Source organism: Mobula hypostoma, chromosome 4, assembly GCF_963921235.1.
Source record: "Mobula hypostoma chromosome 4, sMobHyp1.1, whole genome shotgun sequence".
Classification (NCBI taxonomy): Eukaryota; Metazoa; Chordata; class Chondrichthyes; order Myliobatiformes; family Myliobatidae; genus Mobula; species Mobula hypostoma.
The window spans coordinates 132,013,361-132,031,033 of record NC_086100.1 but is presented as its reverse complement, the minus strand read 5'-3'; the positions used below and the strand labels follow the sequence as shown (position 1 = coordinate 132,031,033).

The window sequence follows — 17,673 nt, the reverse complement described above, 5'->3', positions numbered from 1 at the left end:
TTGCAGGCTAGTAGAGGGAAGGAGTGCCTTACACCTCCTTTGGTAGAAATATCTCCACACCACCATCCTAACTGGTTTATCACCTCATCCAAAAGTCTGTGCCTCTGACAGTGTGAGACTCTCAATTCTGGACTGAAATGTTTGAACCTATATACTTCTGATGGAGAAACAATCAATCACAGTTGGTTATCATGCTGTATTCACAGATAAATGCAGGTAATACTGAAATGGATAGTTGCCCCGGATTCAGTGGGCGAAAGCTGTTTCAAAAGCAGAATTCAAGTCCTGTTAGGTACACAGTTACTGTCAAAATTGCAGATTTAACATGAGATAGAAACTATTGTTACAGTATGATAGACTCAATTTCAAAGACGCTACAACTCTTGTTTTCAGTTTATTAATTTGCTTGTTTGTATTTTTTGTTTATGTGTTTATTTTCTGTTTTTTATTTTTTTCACATTTTGTCTTCTTTTGCGCATTGGTTGTTTGTCAGATATTATTAGTGTGTAGTTCATCACTGAATCTATTGTATTTCTTTATTCTACTGTCAATGCCTGCAAGAAAATGTATCTTAGGATTGTATATGATGACATATACATACATTGATAAAAAGTTTACTTTGAATACCAAAGGACAAGCAGCTAAGAATTTTTAAAAACTTTCATCTCTTCACATTCTTAATGGAAGACAATATTTTTATTGACAGAAAGACATAATACAAACATGTGAAGTATTTTTCAAGCAATATCCTTAACAGCAGTGTCTGAGTTTAAGATATATTAGAAAAACTATATTGTAGATACAATATCAAGGTTAGTTGGACATTTTAAAAAGAGACAACTAAACATTTTCCCATTCCCTCAACAGTGGTCACATTGCCATATCTGTTACATGAAGATTTTAGGAGTCATTTTATGCCTTTGCATGATAGTCAAAACAAATGATATTGAATTAGCTCCTCAATTTAATTCACTGACATCAATTGAAACTAAAGAAGCAATTGGGGTACTTATAATCTCCCTACACTGAACAGAGGAAAAGAAACATGAAATATAAGGCTTGAAAGGTCTTTAAATGGGTTCAATGTAATTATTTATTTCCATTCACATATTTTCAGTATCTCTGAGGGGAAAATTGCTAGGAGTGGAGAGAAAAATTTGATTAAAACAGGCATGGTTTAAAGGGGTCTACATCATTATTGTGAACATTTACCATGCTCACATCAGATAGGCAGTGACACTGTAAAAGCTCAGTTTTGAAGCTGAGAAACAAATGGCCCAGTTTACCTAATCGAACGTCTGCCTATGTATCACAGATAATCCATTTACCTGCAGGCCCACTGAACTCCTGCCTGAGCCAAAACTCTGTGTTCCTTACCAATCGTCAGCATGTAGTTTGAATCCACATGATTGTTTTCTGTGCAGGATTACAATCTGGCCTGTCTCAACATATCAGACAATTGAAAGGAAATCCTTGGAAACATTTCTTTGTTGCGCTCTTTTCTGTGGGTGGAGAGAGACCTCATACTCAGACCCAGCAGTAAAATGTTATCATGGAGTTCCTTGCCAATCACCTATGGAAAGGTTAAATTAACACTGTAAATATATCTTCCCAGCTTAATGAGGCCTGAGGTCCATTCTATACTCCTTCCTTTACAGCTGACTCCTCACCTCAACGAAGACCTACTCCTTGGATATCATCTCATTTCAGATTCCCTATTAGTGGCCTACAGGGTCACTTCCCTACCACTCTGCTAAGTTCTCCTAGATCCAGCACCACAACCCCTCGATCCCAAACTGAACTGTAAATCCATCTTCCTTCTGCAGTCAATCTTATAAGGCCAGAGTGCTTTTACCACTCAGCAATGGAGGTATGATGATAAGACTTCAGTGGTCTCTGAATGAAGAGGCCGTCTACTAACAGCTTTATGCTCTTGAGCGATTAAGCTCTGAGTGACCAAGTGGGCCCGACATATTGGTGCAATTATGAAGAAGGCATGACAGCAGCTATATTTCATTAGGTGTTTGAGGAGACTTGGTGTGTCACAAAAGACACCTGCAAATTTCTACAGATGTACCATGGAGAGCATTCTAACTGGTTGCATCACCATCTGCTATAGAGGAAAAATAATCTACAGGAAGTTGCAAACTCATCCGGCTCCAGCATGGGCACTGGCCTCCTCAGCATCGAGGACATCTTCAGAAGGCAATACCTCAAAAAGACTGCATCCACCATGAAGGACTCCCATCACCCAGAACATGTCCTCTTCTCATTGTTACCATCAAAGAGGAGGAGGTACAGGAGCCTGAAGACATCCACTTAACATTTTAGGAACAGCTTCTTCCCCCCATGATCAGATTTCTGAATGGGTATTGAATCCATGTAGACCACTTTCTTTTCTTTTTTTTTAACTCTTTATTTAATTTAAATTTTATATGTATATATATTTTTGTCTAGTATTTTTTAGTTTATTATTCTTATTATTAGTTATTGCATTGTACTGCTCACATGAAACAACAAATTTCATGACATCTACCAGTGATATTAAACCTGATTCTGAAAACTTCCATTATTGTGGCTTTATTTATTTAATACCGCTGCATCCAATTTCTCCAAAACCAGGAGCACCAATACACATGTAAGTCCAAAGTATCATCTTGACCCATTCATTTTTTAAGATGAAGTACACCCTAGTTTTGTCAGGTACTCTTATCCTTGTTACCACTCGTGTTCCAGAATCTATCCTCTAATGTTTATGCAGCTCAAGTGCGCAGGAACGAGTACAGGGGTGTACATCTGCTCAGTTAAACTAGCTCGCTTTTGAAGGCAGATGTTGTATCATATGAATAATTTTATCTTTACCTTTTGTCGTCTGCTGTCTTTGACTCTAATACTGCCATTGTGCATGCCAGTAGATTGACAGGTTGAAGAGTGTAGTTGCGCCAAAGGGAAGAAAGAAAACCCATCCTATGATGCAACAGGTCCTACGGTTACAGTAGTAAGAGTATCCATCGCCTGGTGCACATTCTTCTATCCATTAACATCTGTTATTGATATGATTTGCTGTGCCCTTAACAGAAGATCAAAGCAAAGTATTGTGATTTACCATGTGCTCAGGATAAATAGGTCTGAGTAACAATAACTGATTGATGTTTCCCATATTGCTGCCGATCATTATCATTCTCTTCAAGTTTTCAGGAGACCTCATATCTTCTTACGCATACTTGACTCATTTGATTGCAGAAACACCCACAGATATTGATGAAGGCGCTATCTTATATTTTAATCAATCTAGATGATCTCTCTGCATGTTGCACATGTAGCAGCAAAAAAAAAAGCATGGTAAGATTTCCTGAAGGGAGAAATAATTTGTATCCACACATCAGGAATAATTTTTGAATAAAATGGAATGAGAGCAGGTGAGTGCAGGAGAGGAGGGTAATTGAGCTACAGGCTTTAAGCATTTTAATGTTTATACATGTTCCACCAGCTTAAACATTTAAGCCAAGAAGTCATCATGAGTTGTAGAAAATGTATTTCTTCCAATAAAAAGCTCATGAATATACAGTGATTAGTTAAACGTTGATCTTTCAAAGCTGAAAACTGTAAGGGTCCCTTGTTCCATTGCACCATATAGAGTCTTTTGAGTAGAGACGATCTGCAACACAGATCAGTAAGGTAGCTCTAGCAGAAACATATAAATTAGTCACCACATGAATTAGTAGGAAAGAATGCTTATAACATACAGCACAGAACAATACATAGTACACATTCTAAAGGGTCTCTACTATGCTTTGTTCTATATTTTAGCATTTCTAGCAAAAAGAACAAAGAAATATTTATCCACAACTTGCTTATGCACCATATTAGATATGGATGCTAGAAAAGCAATTACTCAGTAGAAAACACATAAACAAGCTGGTTCTGACAAATAACATACACAAATGTTGATTAGCCGCAAAGCCAGAGAAAGAAAATGTAATGTTTATATTTTATGGACAATTAATAATTCAAAACAATGTGGAAAAAATACAAGCTAATTTTCTTCTTATCACACAAGCTGAAATACTCACCAGGCACTGTTCACTGCCCTGTCACAACACACTCTGTTCCCTGTCCTGTCCCCATACTCTGCTCACTGTCCTGTCCCCACACTCTGCTGACTGTCCAGACCACACACTCTGTCCACTGTCTCACACCCACACTCTGCTCACTGTCCTGTCCCCACACTCTGTTCACTGTCCTGTCCCCACACATTCTGCTCAGTGTCCCGTCCCCAGACTCTGCTCACTGTCTCACACCTACACTCTGTTCACTGTCCTGTCCCTACACTCTGCTCACTGTCCTGTCCCCACACCCTGCTCACTCTCCTGTCCCCACATTCTGCTCACTGTCCTGTCCCCACACCCTGTTCACTCTCCTGTCCCCACACTCTGCTCACTGTCTTACACCCACAGTCTGCTCACTGTCTCACACCCTCACACTCTGCTCACTGTCCTGTCCCCACACTCTGTTCACTGTCCTGTCCCCACACTCTGCTCACTGTCCTGACCACACACTCTGCTCACTGTCTTACACCCACAGTCTGCTCACTGTCTCACACCCCCACACTCTGCTCACTGTCCTGTCCCCATGCTCTGCTCACTGTCTTACACCCACAGTCTGCTCACTGTCTCACACCCCCACACTCTGCTCACTGTCCTGTCCCCATGCTCTGCTCACTGTCTTACACCCACACTGTGTTCAGTCTCACACCCACACCCTGCTCACTGTCCTGTCCCCACACTCTGCTCACTGTCTTACACCCACACTCTGTTCACTGTCTCACACCCACACTCTGCTCACTGTCTTACACCCACACTCTGTTCACTGTCTCACACCCACACTCTGCTCACTGTCTTACATCCACACTCTGTTCACTATCCTGTCTCCACACTCTGCTCACTGTCCTGTCCCCAAAATGTCAGCATGGATTCCTTAAGGGAGCATCTTTCATGACAAATCTGTCCAAATTATTTGAGGAAATAACAGGCTGGAGAGTCAGTGGACCTTGGGTATTTGGATTTTCAGAAGACCTTTGACAGGATGCCATAAACGAGACTGCTTAACAAGGTAAGAGTCCATGGTAGTACAGGAAAGATACTAGCATGGATAGAAGACTGGCTGACTGACAGGAGGCAAAGAGTGCGAATAAGGGAGGCATTTTCTGGTCAGCTGCTGGTGACTAGTGGTTTTCCACAAGGTCAGTGTTGGGACCACTTCTTTTTATTTTTATTTTATATGTCAATGATTTTGTGGCCAAGTTTGCCGATGGTATAAAGACAGCTGGATGGCCAGGTAATGCCAGGGTTGCCAACTGTTCCGTATTAGCCGGGACATCCCGTATATTGGGCTAAATTGGTTTCTCCCATACGGGACCGCCCTTGTCCCGTATTTCCCCCGCTAAGGTAGAGCATTCCTATGAAACTGTTTGTAAGCCGAAATGGCGTAAAGCGGAGAAGCAATTACCATTAATTTATACAGGAAAAATGTTTGAGCGTTCCCAGACCCAAAAAAATAACCTACCAAATCATACCAAAACCTAAAATAACACTAACATATAGTAAAAGCAGAATCGGGAAGATTAAGCCAAAACCGATTTGTAGAAAAATCGGCACATACACGTACGTGCACATAGGTGCCCGTTCAAGGCTTCATGGTCATGGTAGTCTTTCTCGGGGTAAACACAAGTGTACTGTATTTGACTGCTACTTTTGTCCCTTATTTGGGAGTGAGAAAGTTGGCAACTCTAGGTAGTGCTGAGGAAGAAGGGAGTCTGCAGAAGGACTTAGACAGATGACGAGAATGGGCAAAGAAGTAGTAGATGGGATATAGTATAGGGGAACGTATGGCCATACCCTTTGGTCAGATGCTTAGAAGCGTAGAGTATTTTCTAAACAGGGAGAAAGTTAAAAAAAACAGAGGTGCAAAAGGACTTGGGAGTCCCCATGCAGGACTTTCTGAAGGTTAACTTCCAGGTTGAGTCGGTGGTAAGGAAAGCTAATCCAACATTAGCAGTCATTTCAAGAGGACTAGAATATAAAGACAAGGATGTAATTCTAAAGCTTTATAAGGTATTTGTCAGACCACATTTGGAGTACTGTGAGCAGTTTTGGGCCCTTTATCAAAGAAAAGATGGGCTGGCATTGAAGAGTGTTGTGGTAGTTAATGGGTTAACCCTATGTCACTGTGTTAGCCGCTCCCAGATGGGAGGAGTTCACATATTGTACAAGTAGTGTTATCAATAAAGTTCAGTTGAATATCCTGCATACTGGCCTCCTGGCGTGCGCTCTCCACTCTCCCTCAATATCGAACACAACATGGTGTCAGAAGTACCTGATCATCGATGATTTCGGGCTACAGACCAAGGGAGGTCCCCAACAAGAAAGAATTTACAGTAAGACTGCCTTGTTCATATATGTCTATGAAAAATATCCAAAGTCTTATCAACCTAAACTGCCTATTTGTACGCACCATGAGCCAGAGCTGAGTACTGACCAGAGTTACTTGGCAAAGCCTTCAGGCTGCACTGAAAAGTGGATACAGTACACTGTAATAATCTGTGGGCACCTTCCTAGGGAAATGCACAGAGACACAGACACTGCTGAGAAGTCAAACCCTCAGTCAAACTTTTGTAGTCCAAATAAATAAAATACTAAACAAACAAACAGAAACCTAGAACAAATGTCTGCAGTACCTACATCTACTTACCCTATAAAGCTCCCTGAGCCATTTGATTTCTCTAAAACAGTGGACTTTGAGAGATGGCTCAGACACTTTGAGAGAGTTTTAGGTTTGCAAACAATCTTACTCAGGCTTCAGATGAGCATCAAGTGGCCACACTGATATCTTGCAGGGGTGACAAAGCAGATGACATCATGGGGGAATTAGGACTGACAGGTGCTCAGGAAAAGGAGTACAAAACAGTGCAGGCCAAATTCACAGAATATTTCACAGGATATATGAGAGGAAGCAAGGTGCAGTCAGAAAGACTACAGAAATAGGGGACAGTAATGCTCCACTCAAACAAAACATACAAGTGAAACAATGAGCAGGTAAAATGTCTAGCTGCAGGCAATGTGGCAAGTCTCCACTCTGCGTTAAAGAGCTTTATCCAGCAAAAGAAGAGAAATGTTACCAATACAATAGAGTTGGCCATTGTAAAAGCCAGTGTCACTCAAAAGCAGTTCATCAGGAGGTGAAAGAAGGCTATGATTCAGATGAAGAGGGAGAGCTTTCCTTGGAGCTCTAGGTTCAAATGGACGAGGCTGGGGTACTTTGGTTCAGTTGCAAAATGAGGCAGTACTGTTCAAATTGGACTCGGGGTAGATGTCTGATCACAAAACTGGTGAAAAAAACAGGCATTACACTAAACCCAACAAAGAAAGTGGACATGGGGCCAGGGAAACAAACTCAGTGAAAGGAATGCTTTCTACTCCCATCCCTAACAATGAGAAACTATTAAAAGAGAATATCTGTGTTGTTTAGGATCTCTTCTTACCACTACTGGGATAACATGCTATTAAGAAGCTAATCCTTATTGCAAGGTTGGCTTTGTTAGAGAATGTTAAGTAGAAAGAGAGGTACCCAGCATTCACGGGTCTTGGGGTACTGAGATAAGAGTACCTTATCCAACTGAAACCAGGAGTGACTCCCCATCTCTGACCGCAGTGAGGCATATACTATTCCCATTGATGGACAAAGTCAAAGCTGAACTTGAGAGAATGGAAGTGCTTGACATCATATCTAGAGTGAATGGACTTACTGGTGTATGGGCACTGTTCCTAACCCCAAGCCAGGTGCCACAGCGACGAACTGTGTGTTCTAACAAAATTGAATAATGCAATGAGGCAGGAGAAGTTTATTCTTCCCTCTGTTGAGCAGGCATTGGGTATGTTAGGTGGAGCAAAGTTCTTCACCAAACTAGATGCAAACTCAGGGTTTTTTAGATCCCGAGTCACAGAAGCTCACAACGTTTATCACAGTATATGGATGCTATAACTTCAAGAGACTCCCTTCTGGCATCTCATCAGCCCCTGAACTCTTTCAGATGAGGAGGAACTAGATTTTGGAGGGACTGGAAGGAGTAGTCTGCCACATGGATGATACAATCATCTTCAGAGGCTCAAGTGAGGATCATGACAAAAGAGTAGAAGCTGCCCTGGAGAAACTGAAGCAGGTTGGAATCACCCTGAACAAAAAGAAATGGAAATTTGCCAAGTTGGAGGAGAAGTTCTTAGGCCACCAACTGTCCTTAGAAGGAATGCAACCAGATTCAGCCAAACTGGCATGAGTTTGGAACATGGAACAACCTACAAATGTATCAGAGATACCAGTTTCCTTGGCATGATAAACCAGCTGGGAAAGTTCATAAACACAAGGAATTCTGCAGATGCTAGAAATTCAACACACATCAAAGTTGCTGGTGAACGCAGCAGGCCAGGGAGCATCTATTGGAAGAGGTACAGTCGACGTTTCCGGCGGAGACCCTTCATCAGAATAACTGAAGGAAGATCTACTAAGAGATTTGAAATTTGGAGGGGGAGGGGGCGATCCAAAATAATAAGAGAAGACAGGAGGGGGAGGGATGGAGCCAAGAGCTGGACAGTTGATTGGCAAAAGGGATACGAGAGGATCATGGGACAGGAGGCCCAGGGAGAAGGAAAAGGGGGAGGGAGGGAAAGCCCAGAGGATGGGCAAGGAGTATAGTGAGAGGGACAGAGGGAGAAAAAGGAGAGAGAGAGAAAGAATGTGTGTATATAAACAAATAACAGATGGGGTATGAGGGGGAGGTGGGGCATTAGCGGAAGTTTGACAAGTCAATGTTCATGCCATCAGGTTGGAGGCTACCCGGACGGAATATAAGGTGTTGTTCCTTCAACCTGAGTGTGGCTTCATCTTTACAGTAGAGGAGGCAGTGGATAGACATATCAGAATGGGAATGGGATGTGGAATTAAAATGTGTGGCTACTGGGAAATCCTGCTTTCTCTGGTGGACAGAGCGTAGGTGTTCAGCAAAATGATCTCCCAGTCTGCGTCGGGTCTCGCCAATATATAGAAGGCCACATCGGGAGCACCGGACGCAGTATATCACCCCAGCGGACTCACAGGTGAAGTGTCACCTCACCTGGAAGGACTGTCTGGGGCCAAGTTCATTCCAGATTTGGCAGAGAAAACAAAGCCACTCCCTGACCTCCTCTCTCAGAGAAATGTTTGGACCTGGACACACCACAGGAAAAGTCATTCGCATCATTTAAAGCGCAGTTTATCGCTTTGCCAACATTGGTATTTTTTAATATGAACAAAGCAACCAAGGTTTCAGCAGGCACCTCTTCCTTTTGTCTAGATGGATTGCTCATGTAACACTGCAGTGGTGTAGGGGAACTGGTGTCATATGCATCAAGAACACTGATTCCTATTGAACACTGTTATGCATAAATCAAATAGGTATGGAGAGATCACAAAAATGGTATTGGTTATGCACCCAATCATTTCATCTTTTAATTTCATTATATAGCAACTTGTGGTAATTTTTTATGTCTTCCACTGTTCTGCTGTCATTAAACAACAAATTGCATGACATATGTTCATGATAATAAACCTGATTTTGATTCTGATCTTCTGATCTTCCGATCTTCCAATTCTAATGCTCCCAAGAGCAGGCTTGAAGGACCAACTGGCCTACATGTTCCACATATGTTATTGATATTGAGCAACAGTGGTATAACTTGCAAGGCAATAGCTGAATTTCATTAAACTTGACAACCCTACCAAATGGAACAAATAAGACAGGTCAAATGGCTATGCATTACTAAAACCATATGTTGAAATTTTTCATAAATTCACAGAATTATCAATAATCAGTATGCAGCTGGAAGATGTGCAGAGAATTGTTCAGTCAGATGCAGTAGCTTATTTCACAATAGGCAACAGTTGCTTTGTAACTTAGCATATCGTTGCTGATGTACTTCTGATCTGTGCCATTTCTGGATAAATAATGATCCTGATTCATCGTGTCATCGTACTGTTGCTGGCAGTTCTAAATACTTCTTATATTACGAAGCTATTATACTTCTTAAGAAAGCGATAATGTTGGCAAATGTCTAAGCAGGACTGGGAATAATTACTGGGAAAAAATTACATCGTGGTATGGCTTTCTCCTGCACAAATAATTTTGAGATGTTAAGGGTGATGATTGGTTTTATTGTGGATGACTACTTATTATCCTGTGGTTGTGTTCCCAAACAGTTACTTGTGGTTTCCTAATGTTTTCAATGGTTTAATTTGGAGTTTCCTAGATGACACATCCTCTCGTCTCTGGCGAGAAGTCGACAGTTATCGGTTAGCTGACTCATGTGTTTAATAGACACGCTAGGCATTTCATACTTGATAATATTGGGTTTCATTAAAAACAAATCACTTCAGTAGAATTTTATATCGAAGTTTTGTTAAGCTGATGCCCATGCAGAATCATTATTTTTGATATCATTTGGCACTTATTAAGTTTTTTTAAAGTAAACCCCCCCTATGATGGCCGTGGAAGCAAATTTAAGCTTGAACCTGTTAATTAATTGACTTGTTGATCAAGATTTCTCACGGTTTGAGTTGTTAACAAGCAGAATAGGATCTTCACCTGAATCTCCGGGAAATAAGACACACACAGAAAGAAGATCCAGAGAGAAGTTCTCTTTGTTGTTGCCTCATATCCCTTCTCCAATTCCTCCTCCTCCTACTGCTACTTGGTAAAGGTTATCTTCCCATGGCAACGAAATCATGTGGCATGCAGCTTTGATAATGATGCAAGAGAAACTCCCTGGAAATACTGAATTAAGCCCTCTGAGTGTTCCAGCCAATGAAGTAGCAATGTCAAGGCCCAAATGGAGTAGTGTCCTTTATGCTCATGGCTGTGGTTATAATTTTGCTACAATGACCTCTTTCAGAAGACACTATGGAACCCTTAATGTAATGATGCTGGCTGCACAAAGGTGGACTAGTCAAGTTATTCACAGCATGGGTGACTTCTCATATTTAATTCTACAAATTCATGTCACCTGCTGCCCCTGATGGGCAATGCTATCTAGTTTTCATCATCGTTAGAACCTACTGATTGAAAGTAAGCATGAATCATGTTAGCAATGGTCACATCAATACAGGAGGAATTGGTACAAGCAGAAAAAAATTCTCTTTCAGCCATTCTTATGTACTGTCACCCCCCACCCCCATGTTGGGTTTTACATCCACATCCCCATAATTGTCAATTTGCTAGATACTTCCATTAGGCAGATTCCCTTGCAGAGAAATGTCTGAATACAGGCCATGACCGCTGAGCTCAGATTGGGGCATCCTCTCTGTTTGTTCTAGTCTGCATCTACTTAGGCCAGTATTGATGAAACTTAATAAAACTTCAATATAAAATTCTCCTGAAGCGATGTGGTTTTAATGAAGCCCAATATTATTAAGTATGAAATGCCTAGCATGTCTACTAAACACATGAGGCAGTTACCCAACAACTGTTGACTTCTCGCCAGAGACTAGAGGATATGTCATTTAGGAAACCATTGAAAAGATTATGAAAGCACAAGTTATCATCTTTCATGTTCAGATGGTAATGATTTTGGGTGCAGAACTTTTCTATGGACATTTCTACTTAGACCGGTATTGATGAAGTGCCTGCATTTGTTGGATATGAAACTCAAGTATGGTTATCACCATGGTAACTTTGTTTGCTGATACAGAAGGCTGGTTCGCCATTCATTGTAGTTGATGTACAATGGATGTTGTACTCTATTATAATAACATGAATGCTGTCGCAGTTCCTGCTCCCATCATGGTCATGATGGCAAACCTGGCGAGAAACTAATGAGCTGACAAACATTGAGAAATGGAGTCATTACCTTCTAGGATTTAAACTAAAAATACTAATTCTAATGGGCTCATATGTGTGCCTCTGCTTCATACACATACTCATCAAAATTGTAGTTTATTTATTGGATATTTGTTGTCATGAATGATCTGTATTAACATTTGGAACAGACACTCATTCACTGGTCAGATCGCACAAGTGTATTCAAAGGCAAAGGTATAAATATCCCTGCTGTCTCAGCCTGATTTCTTGTGCATAGTTCAGACAGTGGTTTGTATGTGGTTGTCATTTTGACAGTACATGTCTCTAAAAGAAATAGATCCATACATTTCATTAACAATCTGCCACAATATATTGAATTTTATGTTAAGAGCTCATGATTGGGTTAACAGCCTCCTAATGGTACCTGTTGAGAAATAATACTAAATGCAGTATTAAAGACACTTGTATGTCTTGTGATATTGTAAGGTAAACTAAAGATGTATAATTTTTACCTTCCCTTCCTTTGTTTTACAGGGATTTTGCTTTTTACAAACGGTTTCATCAATTATGCAAAAGCTCGGAAAGTAGCTTCGAAGATCGCCAGCTTGAAAAAGTCCAAGTTCCTTTTCATTTTCTAATGGTAAACAAATCATGCCTTTCTAAATTGTGTGGGACTACGGTTTGTATATAGTTGGAATAGTAATTATCTTTCATTAAAATGTGGAAAGGTTTATTTCTGTATCATGAATAATTCTGCTCTGGTCAGAGAATTTCAAATGAACTGACAGCCAGCAATATGGTGGACTGAGTAACAACTATGTGTCAACATCTTAAATGGTGGCACATCCTATCCATTTGAGTAAATTGTTTTCAGTCTCTAGCTTATTGTTCTAGTACTTTGGGCGTGATTTAACCTCTGTGGAGCTTAAAAACAATTGCTGCTGTCTTAATTTTGTACATAACGTTGGCACCCGGGGGCTACAGTCCTTTAACACTAGTCCTTCATATCTTAAAAAGAATTAGTTTAGATGAAAGTGATGTGCATATACTTAATGTATGGTTGCAAGATTCTCTGCAGTTTTGAAACTCAACTATGAAAAATGCTAATTTAATAATCAAACGTGATTGGTTTTAGTACCCTGGTAGACACAACTAGGTGTTTCCCTAAATATTTCTCCAATTTAATATATTGCTATCTTTTTCCTGATTTTTATTTCTAATTGTTTTAAATTGTGAATATAACGTTTATCTCAGGAGAGTGCAAGATATCCTTGTGATAAAGCAAAGAATTTTTTTTGGTAAACACCACGAGATTTCCCAGCAGGACTCTCCAAAATTGTAGTCATCGGTAGTTCTTTCAAAGCCTTCTGTTCCATTGAGTTGAATGCCATGTCAATTTCATGGCCCCAATATAGAGTCAATCAACTATCTTTTGCTTTACCCAGAAGCCATCAGAGAGCACATGGATGAAGAAATATAATTACTGATGGTGGAAGCAAAATGTTAAGAGAATGTGTTGTCTGGTTTTCACTGTGAAATAATCTTGTGTTATATGAGCTATGTTTATGATTGTTTCCCAGGAATTATAAGACGTAAATCAGGCCATTCAGGTCAAATGTATGTTATTGTCATAGGGTCATAGAGTACTACCAAATGACAACAGGCCTTTAGGGCCAACTCCTCCATGCCGATCAAATTGCCTACCACGGCTAGTCCCATTTGCCTTTTTTAGGCTCCTGTCCTTCTAAACCTTTCTTATCCATTTAACAACCTAACTGTCTCTTAAATGTTGTAAGTGCACTCACCACTACAACTTCCTCTGGCAGCTCATTCCGTATACCTACCACTCTCTTTGTGAAATAATTGCCCCTCTAGTCCCTTGAAATCCTTCCCTTCACATGTTAAATCTATGGCTTCTTGTTTTAGACAAGTTCCCCTACCCCGGGAAAAGTGCTGTGACCTTATCTATGTCTTTAGGATTTCATATCATTCTCTTAAGGTTACCCCTCACTCCTTTATGCTCCAGGGATAAAAGCCCCATCCTTTCCAGTCTCTCCTTATAACTTATGGCTTCCAGCTCTATTAAAATCTTTGTGAATCTTTTCTGAACCCGTTAGTGTTTGGGACATCGTTCCTATAACTAGGTGACCAGAATTGCACACAATACTTTAAGGGTAGTCAGTAACATAATGAGTAGGCTCAGGAGCTTGAAGACTCATATGGCCAGATTTGGGAACAGCTTCTTTCCAACTGTGATAAGACTGCTGAACGGATCCTGACCTGGATCTGGGCCGTTCCCTCCAAATATCCAGACCTGCCTCTCGGTTTTTTTGCACTACCTTACTTTCCATTTTTCTATTTTCTTTATGATTTATAATTTATTTTTAATATTTACTAATTTTAACTATTTTTAATATTTTAATATTTAATATTTGTAATCCAGGGAGTGGGAAGCGCAGAATCAAATATCGCTGTGATGATTGTACGTTCTAGTACCAATTGTTTGGCGACAATAAAGTATAAAGTATAAAGTTTCAACTCTGATACTCAGTTCCCTGGCCGATGAAAATGAGCATGCCAAACTCTTTCTTCACCATCCTGTCTACTTGTGTCACCCTTTTCAGGGAATTATGTATCTGCAGTGCCAGGTATCTCTAGTCTACAATACCCTCTACCATTCACTATGCAAGTTCTACCCTGATTTAACTTCCCGTAGTGCAATACTTTAAACGTATCCGCATTAAATTCCATTTACCATACCTTGGCCCATGTTCCCAATTGATTTAAATCCTAGATAACCTTCTTCACTGTCCATTATACCATCTACATTGATGTCATTCACAAATTTACTAATCATGCTAGTTACATTCTCATCCAAATTGTTAATGTAAATGGCAAATAACATGGACAGAGCACCAATCTCTGTAGCACACAACACTGGTCACGGGACTCCAGCTTGAAAAATAATCCTCCACCACTCCATCACCACCCTTTGACTTCTACCAACTTTGTATCCAATTGGCTACCTCAACTGCGATCCTTCTCGGATCTGTCTAGTATGTGGGACCTTGTTAATGATCTTCTTATAATTCACATAGACAATGTCTGCTGCCCTGCCTTCATCAATCTTCATGGTCAACTGTTCAATAGACAAAATCAAATTCATGTGACATGATTTCCCATGGACAAAATCACGTTGACTATCCCTGATCAGTCTTTGCTTTTCCAAATGTAGGTAGGTTATCTTTCAGAAACCCTTCCAGTAATTTTCCTACCACTGATGTTAGGCCCGCTGGCCCATAGTTTCCTGGCTTGTTCTTCAATAAGGCACAAAATTAGCTCCCGCCCACACCCTCCAAGTCTTCCAGATCCTTTGATTATCACTTAGAACTTGGATTCTAAATTCTAACACTTTCCATAAAAATGCTTTTAAACTTTTGATGCTGTTTCAAGTTTGAATGTTTAACTTTCTTAAGTGGGAATATTAGCCCTTTTATGTATCCCAGTTTTATTTGTCATGAAAATTTACAGTTCACAAGCCTGGAAATTAGTCATTAACCAATATGATAATATGCGTGTGCCACTGAATAAGGACATTCATTTAGTGTGCACGGCTAATCATATGCAATGCTCTGAGGTAAAGTCCTTTTGGGAGTTCATCTGAAAGAAGAAAAGATTATAAAATTGAGGTATTACCTTTCTGGGAGATCAATCGACAATGCCTTGCAGCATGTGCTGTGTGCACATGTTGCATCATAAGGATACAGCCTACTCTGGAGTTCAAGTTAAACACCTGCCTGTCATACTGTCCTATCACACATATTGGTACCTTCTTGATGGATCCTTCATTGTAATCACGTGGTCCATGGCTCACTGGGGAAATGCAGAAATCCAGGACAGTTTCCTAGCTGTATGCCTTAGGTGCCCAGGGATGAAACAGAAGAACCAAACGGAAGTATGATTGAGGGTTTGCATCAGTGAAAACCTTGCTGGTAAAACTGACTCTAATCCCTTGGCAGCCTGGAAGGAAGCTGTATCTCAAAACTTGAAGATTGCCCTGTGAAGAAAACAGGAGAATGAGTTTGCAGTTTGTTGACTTGAAGTTCATAGAATTGACCAGTACTACCTGGAAAGTCATAGCTCCATTTGGAACAATCCTTATGGATCTGTAGTTTTGAACTTATGATTGGGGAATCTAGCAGAATTTGTTGCCTTCGGTCTTGTTGCTTAAATTGTATGGTGAAACGTGCTGCTAAAAGCATTATCTGGAGATGGTGGCATGCATCACTGGGAAACAATATCCACTATGGTATTCAAAATGAGTTAGAACTTATTAGTAGAGAAATCAGAGGTCCCATATGGTTCTGAAAGACCTTTAATCAATAGGTGAAATTGCTGTTCTCATAGCTTATCAACTCTTAACAGTGATCAGAACTGTCAGACCATTTTCTTTAGCTGGGTGGATTACAAGCTGAAGGAATGCTGTAAATCCAGTTTGATCAATTTCATTATGAGGAATGAAGTTACACTGTTCAAAAGGTGAAGGAAATTTTCCATGTATTGCAATATAATTTCATATAGGAATATATCTTGGAATACCATTCTCACTTATCTATTTAGAATATTGTGTGTGGAGCTGGTCACCTCAGTACAGGAAGGTTGTGGAGACTGTTGAAAGTGTGCAGAAGGGGTTTACCAGAATGCTGCTGGATTAGAGAGCATGAGCAATAGGGAATGATTGGCAAACTTGGATTGTTTTGCCCAGAGAATTGGGCACTGAGGGGAGGACCTGATAGAGGCTTTTAAAGTTATGAGAAGCATAGATAGGGTGGATAGTCAGAATCAGTCAGAATCTATTCTGTCACAACCACGAATTCGGCAGCACACCAAGTTCAACAATTGTGCTCATGGATATGCACACGACAGCTAATTATTATATCATTGTGATAATATTTAACTAGTCATTCTGTCACAGTATTTGTCGAGGCTTGGACACAGCTATGCTTAGCTGTCTGCATTCTGCCTTGCCTGAGAAATTGGACTATGGAGTCAACTGACTCTAGAGACTTGCGGTATCCATTTTATTCTTAGTTTTTCTTTTCATTCGTTGTGCAGGCTACGTTTTCCATTTGAGAGTTTTAGTTAACGGCCCTATTGGGCCTAGCATTTATTGTTTTCTTTTCCTCTTTAACACTGTTCACGTTAAAATCTGTGAAATGTCTCTCACTCTGCACTTGGGCCATATCTGAACCCGATGACACCTTTCCATAGGACAAAAATGTTAAACATCAGAGGATGTACATCACACACAAATTGCTGGAGGAACTCAGCAGTTCAAGCAGCATCTATGGAGAGGAATAAACAGTCGATGCTTTGGGCCAAAGTTAGAGGGGGTATGCTTAAAGGTAATATGAGGGGCTAGTTTTACCAGGGGCAGTAGTGGAAGCAGGCAATTTGGTGGAGTTAAACAGGTTTTTAATGAATATGAAGGGGACAGAGAGATATGGATGATATGCAAGAAGAGAACACTTAGTATAAATTGGGATCATGATTGCCTAAATGTGGACTTAAAGGTCTGTCTATTGCTGTATTATTCTATGTTTTATGTCCTATATTCTATAAATGCAAATATATTTGACTGAGTGCAATTTATTTATGAGGTGCAGGCCATGGACTAATCAATTGTAACTAACGTATATCATGCCACAAAAATTAGTCCACATGCATTCAATCAGGATCTACAGTAACAAGACTTATTTTTATAGAACAAGAGGTGGGCCTACAAATTA

General features: G+C 40.3%; 1 protein-coding gene across 3 annotated transcripts in view; it reads left to right on the top strand.

Annotated features, from left to right (window-relative positions):
• The window catches only part of LOC134344933 (NEDD4 family-interacting protein 1-like), a 99,747-nt gene that overhangs the window by 64,401 nt on the left and 17,673 nt on the right, over window positions 1–17,673 (top strand). For all 3 annotated transcript variants that reach the window (XM_063045065.1, XM_063045067.1, XM_063045066.1), the window contains exon 5: window positions 12,419–12,524. In XM_063045065.1, the coding sequence (XP_062901135.1) occupies window positions 12,419–12,522 (104 nt within the window). In that variant the 3' untranslated portion in view covers window positions 12,523–12,524. The remainder of the gene's footprint in view (window positions 1–12,418; window positions 12,525–17,673) is intronic.